Source organism: Drosophila guanche, unplaced genomic scaffold, assembly GCF_900245975.1.
Source record: "Drosophila guanche unplaced genomic scaffold, DGUA_6, whole genome shotgun sequence".
Lineage (NCBI taxonomy): Eukaryota > Metazoa > Arthropoda > Insecta > Diptera > Drosophilidae > Drosophila > Drosophila guanche.
In genome coordinates, this window is record NW_022995745.1 from 4,175,460 (window position 1) to 4,182,958 (window position 7,499).

The 7,499-nt window shown below is 42.9% G+C and overlaps 1 protein-coding gene across 1 annotated transcript; it reads left to right on the forward strand.

Annotated features, from left to right (window-relative positions):
• Positions 1-6,381: 6,381 nt before the first annotated feature.
• LOC117580995 (S-phase kinase-associated protein 1-like) lies at positions 6,382-6,722 on the forward strand. The gene has a single exon (XM_034267800.1). The coding sequence runs from the start codon at positions 6,405-6,407 to the stop codon at positions 6,705-6,707; it is 303 nt and encodes a 100-aa protein (XP_034123691.1). The 5' UTR covers positions 6,382-6,404; the 3' UTR covers positions 6,708-6,722.
• The last annotated feature ends 777 nt before the right edge of the window (positions 6,723-7,499 follow it).

Sequence of the window (7,499 nt, forward strand, 5' to 3'; positions counted from 1 at the left end):
CCACTCGCATGTGGCTGCCGGGCAATAAAAATGGACACACACAGAGCAGAAGCAACATGGCGCTGGCATGAGGCAGCGATCCGGGACACTGGCACACAGCAGCAGCACTCACCGATGTGCCAGCAACCTGATGGCCGGCCCCCTTGCGCCTCACCCTCTGCCACCCCCAGCATTGGACACTGGACTAGGAATAACAGCATTTATTCTGGCTCGTCCTTCTGGTTGTACTCTTTGTGTGTCTTAACTATTTATGAGGTCGACTTGTTTGTGCAGTTTGATTATTTTGCTAGCAGGCGAAGCGCCGCCAACCTGTGACCCTTCAGAATTCAACGGCCCAACCAGACGGAGTGCACACACATTGAGTGGGACAGGACAGTGAGCGATGTCAATGGAGATCACACGTGGCACGTGGCACAGTTTTGTGGCAGTTCAGTGGATCACCTTCAGCTGCGCATGGCCGGCGCACAATTAGTGAGTAGTGAATATGAAGCATTTTGCGCTAAATTAATATTGTAAATATGTACAAACACGTGTGCTTATGTGCATATTCTTGATTTGCAGCCACAGCAGCTGATCTGTCATTGGAAATGTATGGAAATCAAAGTGCAAAGCGAGCGGCGGCTTGCCTTGAACGGAGTCTGTGCAGCGCGGACCATCGCTAGGATTCACAGACGCTGAAACATAACTAAAACATAATATACCGTGGCATACCTTCTATTTCGTATGTTTAATGTTATTGCAAAGGCGATGATTAGCTGCGCTTAATGGAATTACGTACGTACGTGCATCTAAAACGGTGAATTATTTGCCTAAAATTCTCTACGCATAGCTGAAAACCGTTACGATATCCCCAACGCGACCCTTCCAGTTATTTGCACGTTCAGCTAGCTGCTGCACTACCTGCTACCTGCTACCTGCTCTCCGCTGAGTCCCTTCCAAAGCTGTGTGCACGGAAACATTGTTGCATTTACCGTTACAACGAGCGGAGCACGCTGCTAGTTGTTGCTTTATTGCTGCCAGCAGCAGCAGCAACGCTTGAGGGTTGCTGCATATCAAATATATTTATATATATTTCTGCTGCACACTTTCACGGCTGGTGGCTACTCAGTATGTTAAATTCGCAACCAAATGGGCAGTCGGACCTTTGTGTTATGTGTAATTCTCATTTCCCATGTTACTTAAATAGCAAAATGTCTGACTAGGGGACATAAGTTAAGGTTCCTAAGGTATTTTATGCAAATCAATTATTTAGTTTACGATTTTAATGGCCAAATTCTGCTTGCAGAACAGATAATATTTGAAGCTTTACGCAGTGGTCGAGTCAGACTGGGTCATCAGGGTACATACATCCCCAAGGGCCTTTCATATGTTAACTGGCATAACCAACACGCTGCGCACGCTCAGGCTACTGATGTGCCACGACAGTTGGCTGCTCGTGAGAGGATCACTAAACAGCCTTTAAGCTGCAGCAGCAGAAGGATACACAGTGAGTGCAGCAGACAGGTGAGGCAGTATAGCTTTAAGAACTGAAAATGCCACACATACACATCTATGAATAGCCTTCAATTTTAACTCATCTCTCTAGTCATTTGGGCATATGGTTTTTATATACTATAAAATCGATTTCCAACATGCATTGCCTGCATCAATTAAAAATTGCTTACTGCATCTGTATGTGCCAAAGAAGGGGAAAGGGAGAGAGAGAGAGATAGAGAGAGAGAGAGGGAGAGATGAAATTGATTTTATTTGTATAAATTGGAAATTGTTTTTACAGAAATTCAATCCATTCCTGATGCCTGGCTCTTTTGTATATGAACAATAATATGCAAAAATCACAATAATAAAACAACACCAAAAATCAACTAAACGCAAAGGGGAAAGAGAAAGGGGGAGACAGAGAGACAGACACACAGAGTGGGAAAGAGTCATGAAATAATAATCGAGATAAAAACAGCATAGAGAGAGGCAACGACTGAGGATGGGCACTGGCTGGCTGGCTGGCTGATTGCTGTTGTGGTTATTTCTGCTGTATCAGCATTTTATTGTGGCGATGGCAGGCAGAAGCTGTTGCTCCATCCCACGCAGAACAAGATGAAGCGTTTCCAGCTTTAATTAAAAAGTTACCTTGCAGAAATGTTTTTAGCTATTTTGTATCCCAGATCCCAGTAACCCAGCAGCTCAACCAATCTGACCGAGCTGCCAGTCAATGGAAATGCAGCGGCTGCGGTGCCCCGGTAGGTCGGTTGATTCCTGACTCCCCACTGCACTTGATTGCAGATTGCCAGGTATCGATATCCCGTGAAAACTTCAATTTGACAGCCTGCGGGTTGAAGGGGGGCAATGACAATACGTACCACGGTAGCTGCTGGTAGCTGCTGGTAGCTGCTGCCGTTGCTGTTGTGTCGTACAATATTTGTGTACGCTCTCTGGAAAATATTGCATTGGAATGGAGCACCCGAATTGTTCCCCCAGGAGCAGTGCCTGACATTTCAAGCGTATCCCCTGGGGTACTATTTTTACCCGTGGCAAATGGTACTCAAGACGAAGGATTTTTTAATGATGTTACTTCCCGGAGAGCTCTCAAATCATTTGAATACAAATTGTTCGCCCCTCACCAGCTCACAATTGTTGGATTTCGTTTGCGGGATTTCATGAATTCTTTATCCATATCCTGCTACTTCGTGCTTTTTTCTTCTTCCAGCTGGCAAATTGTGAAAGTGAAATGCGAGACATGTACCTCGAGGCTGCTGCCTGCTGGCTGCTGGCTGCTGGATGCTGGATGCTGGAGGTTGTCTGTCGGAGACTCCATTGTCACTGAACCCAAAAAGTTCTGCCAGCTCATGCAGAATAAAACACTATGCAACAGGGTTTGTACTTGAACTAAATGACTTGTCAATTAAGAGAATAACTTTCGTTGAATTTTCTATTTGCAGCGTACCCCACTGGGCTGGTTCTCTGACATCTTCGGACAAGGGATAGGTGTAATAGTTCGAATATGTTGCATAGTGAGAGACTCAAGTACAAGGCACACAAATTGCTTCACACCCACCCACCCAACCACACACACACACACATACAATACACATACAATACACATTCCGATGCATCGAAGGAACGGCAGGGCTATGGGCTTGGAATGGAATGTCAGGTGTGTCCTGTATGCCGGGTGGATGTCGCACGCGCAAGCTGCATAATGTGTTGTGGTCCAACAGCAGCACGGGATCAATCTCAATTAATTCATGAAGCGAAAACTTTACTCAACTTTACGCAAGTCCTCAAGTTTTGTGTACCTCTGGAATGTTTCGCTTCCCCGTTTCAACTCTGACCTCCTCGGAGCAATTAAAAGTGCCCACCAAATCAATTTGGGTACCCAAGCAACAGCACAATTCCGCAATTCCGCAATTGTGAGTGATTAATTATCCCCTTTATTGTCAAGTTCGCTAATTTATTAGTGTCCTGAATTGATTGTCTCACTTTAATATCAATTAGTGCGACAAAAGGTCCACTTCGCACTCTCGTCTCATCACCAAGTTAGCAAATAGATGACACTTTCCATCCTTCACGACTTCATTAAAGTCATTTCAGTTGTTCTGTCTTACTTTTTGCATTATTCAAGTTTTCATGCAGCAACAAAAGAATGTGCCACGATAGTAGAAAGTTCTTTGCTATTTAAGATAGTAACTAGAAGCAAGTTCTTTATGGAATTTAATATTCTACCTGAATTTATTTGCTGAACTCCCTTTATTTTCAGACTTATCTTGTGCAGCTCTTGGAGTCGAAGGGGGTTTGCTTTGCCAGCTGCCAAATCATTGGGATATTACTTCGCGGCATTGCTCTACTGTTGGCGCATGGACGAAGTGATCTTAGAGCAAGCTAAAAGCTAAGAAATACCTTTGGAAATCGGACACCACCAGCAGCAGTTTCATGGCAGCAGAACTGTACATCACACATGATCGAAAATCTTTGTGTTTCTCAACAAACTCGCTTGATATATTCTCGATATGTCGCTTGGTTTATCTGCTGTGCTTGCAGAGAAGAAGTCTTCTGCCTCATCCGGATGGAGTACCATCAGCCTATGTCCGCCCTGAGGACAGCTCAAGTAAACGACTTTCAAGCTGTTCCTGTAACACCTGCAGAGGGGCCTTCAGGAAATGTCGCAAGCTACACATCGAACACGGCTTGGAGCAGCTATCCTTTGGGGTCCTGTGCTGTGCCTCAACCAAGTGCTCGCTCGTCCACAAATTTGTTCCTCGAGTTGCTTTTATTTGAAACATCAAAAATCGTTCTCCTTTTTTGAGGCGTAGAGGAGAGTTCAGGGAGTTCTGGAAGAGTTCTGGATTTTGGAAGCTCTATGGATACGTAGTTACAGTTAATTAACTTTATCATCATCAACTGGCAGAGGCTTGTTTGCCAATTAATCAATTTTGATAACACGAATGGATGGGAGGACTTTGATAGTAGTCTCGCTCAAGACCTTTGGAGACTTGTTGATATTTTCGGTATCAGTGCCCTTGTCGGTGTACCCCAGATCCTTTTGCAGACTTGCAGCCAGCAAATTAGCAACCTGCGACGTCTCATAGGCATCACTTTCGGTGAAATCACTTTTTCCTCCTAGCTCATTTGCCAGAGCATCAAGGGCGTCAGCGTCAGCATCCGCATTGGGCTCTGCCCCATCATCACCGGAGATTTCTTCCTTAAGCATTACTTCGGATTCTATTTTCTGGAAGATATGAAGCATTCCCGGAAATTACTTTGTGTACGCATTTGGCACAAGCGCATCTGGATAGTGCAGGATCCAGCTTGAACTGCGTTTGCAATGGCCATTGGAGCAAATCATTTGTGGTTACTTTTCAGATTGAACTTACCGAGATCCCACTTATCACATTCAGGTTCGCCAATTTTTGTGCATTCTGCTCACTGAAGAGGTTCTTGCCCGTGTTGAAGCAGATGGTACCTTCGAGAACTCGGCATTCATTGTTCGGCATTTTAGTTGATGAACTTGTTGGAAACACGTTGGAAATACAATTAAATTCAAAGAATTACCCGTTCGCGCGAAGCACACGTAAAATATGGATGATGTGCCACACACATCGATAGCCCCCACCGATCATATCGATGATTGGAGTGGGAGCTAAATGACGATATTATCGCCGCCGAATTCGCAAACTAAATAATGAAAATGTTTTTAAGATCAAGTTGGAAAACAATTGATGTTCGTAACGACTAGTCTAGGGGATGCTTTTAAATACACCTTGAAGTCCAAGTATTTTCAGTCTCTTGAAAGTGCTCCCGTCCTTCTTGCAGAACAAACTGAATAAGAAAGTAAATAATCTGCAGAAGTGATTCAGTATTCAGGAATTGTTTATGTGCTTCTCATGTCTGATCGGCTGAGTATTTATTTTTCTTGCATCACTCAAGAAATGTGCATACACATGTACATATGTATGTGTATACAAAAGAATGGAAATTTTCGTTCTGCTAGAAACTGTAGCTGCAACACCTAACGGGGTAATCATACGATTTCGGATAAAGCTCACGGCGAGCTTTCACAGAAGATTCGCGCTAGATCCACGCATGAAGAAACTATAAGGAGGTCTCGTCGACAAAAATAAGCAGAACAGGCGAGTGTAAGTAGGTGTAAGTGTAAGTGTGAGGGCAACGACAATGGAGTGTGCAGATTAACCATTTGAAGGCAATGTGAAAAAACATAATTTAATTTGTAATGGTTTGCTGCATAATAGTAGTCTGTGTTTTAAAAAAAAATAAACATTTTAAACAAAATGGAAAAAAAATGTTGTCCGCGACCAACTTTCCGCGTCGACAAGCAAACGAGCACTGAAAATTAGGAAAAGCAACGAATAACTCTGCCACCGACGAGGCCTCCTTATAGTTACTTCATGGCCAGAAGCGAAGTCTGGCTTAAGCTTATCTCTCTTCATGAGAGCTTTCGCGAGCGACTCTCAAAAAGAGCACATGTACTCCTCACTCTCCCACTCCCACTCTCTCTCTCTATCTCTCTCTCTTATGTTTTCCCTCTTATCTTATTTCTAGGAAAGAAGTTAGCGTAAAAGATTTTCGATGTGATTATACAGTCACAGCTGGTCCACTGCAAGCGGTGGTGATGGTTTCGGATGAATTGATGTCAACAAACAAAAAAACTAAGTAAATAAAAGCCAATTGTGATCATCGCATATGTTCATCCTTTTTTTTTGGTTTTGCGACAATAACGACAACAAAATGTAAGTGTGCAAAAATTACTGCAATTAATCAAACAAATATGCAAGAAAAAAGGTTCTGTTTACGATGGCGAGTGACGAGTCACTTTTTAATATTTTGTTTGCATTTTGTTCATGTGTTTCTTTTTTGTTAGGGAGCAAAATAAACGGGTGCAGAGAGTCCAGCTGATGTCCTCCGAGGGCGAGGTCATAACCATTGACAGGGAAGTGGCCAATCGATTTGAGCGACTCAAAGAATTGCTGGGCGCGAATGATTTTCTGTACTTTCCGAATACGCGATCTATTATTTTGCGAAAGTTGCTGACATGGTCATTCTACCATAAGTATGATCCCGGGCCCAGAAACGATGACGACAGCACTTCGTGGTACACCGAGTTCTTCGATGTGGATCAGGGCACACTGCTCGAACTGATAGAAACAGCATGCTTCCTGGACTTACCCAAACTGCTCAATAAAGCCCAGGGGCTATGAATTATTCAATAAGAATTATTATACATATGTATGTACTTGGGGAAACTAATTGCAAGTTCAAAATGTAATAATGTTAAGCAATTCCAATTTTCAGTAGAACACAAAAACCAAATGGTCAGAAAATAATCATAAGTTTATTTTGTATATTTTTTTTATTTTTATACCTCTTAAGCAATAAATGTGCATAAGAAAATCCCACATTAAAGGTCTGCAAACATTGCTGTGCTTCATTTAACACCAAAATATTTGATTCGAAACATTTTCAAATGTTTGCCAAAGTATCGGCTGAGAGGTGTACTCAAAAGCATCCCCTAGACTAGTCGTTACGAACATCAAGTGTTTCCCAACTAAGCAATCTTGATCTGTTGAGCTATTGTTAAAGCCGAGTTCTTGAGGGTACCATCTGCTTCAACACGGGCCAGAACCTCTTCAGTGAGCAGAATGCACAAAAATTGGCGAACCTGAATGTGTGGGATAAGTGGGATCTCGGTAAGTTCAATCTGAAAAGTAACCACAAATGATTTGCTCCAATGGCCATTGCAAACGCAGTTCAAGCTGGATCCTGCACTACACAAAGTAAAACGCTCAGCCTTATTCCAGCCAGGGCACACTGGCGAGAGGCTGTTCAATTGCAAATACTTTGATCGAGGCTTTTCATTTAAATACATTTCAAATACATTTATCCATTAGAAAATGAACTTTTTGGCACTTACTAAAAGTAACTCGAGGAACAAATTTGTGGACGAGCACTTGTGCATATGTATATATTTATTAGTGAATCTCAGAGGCGAT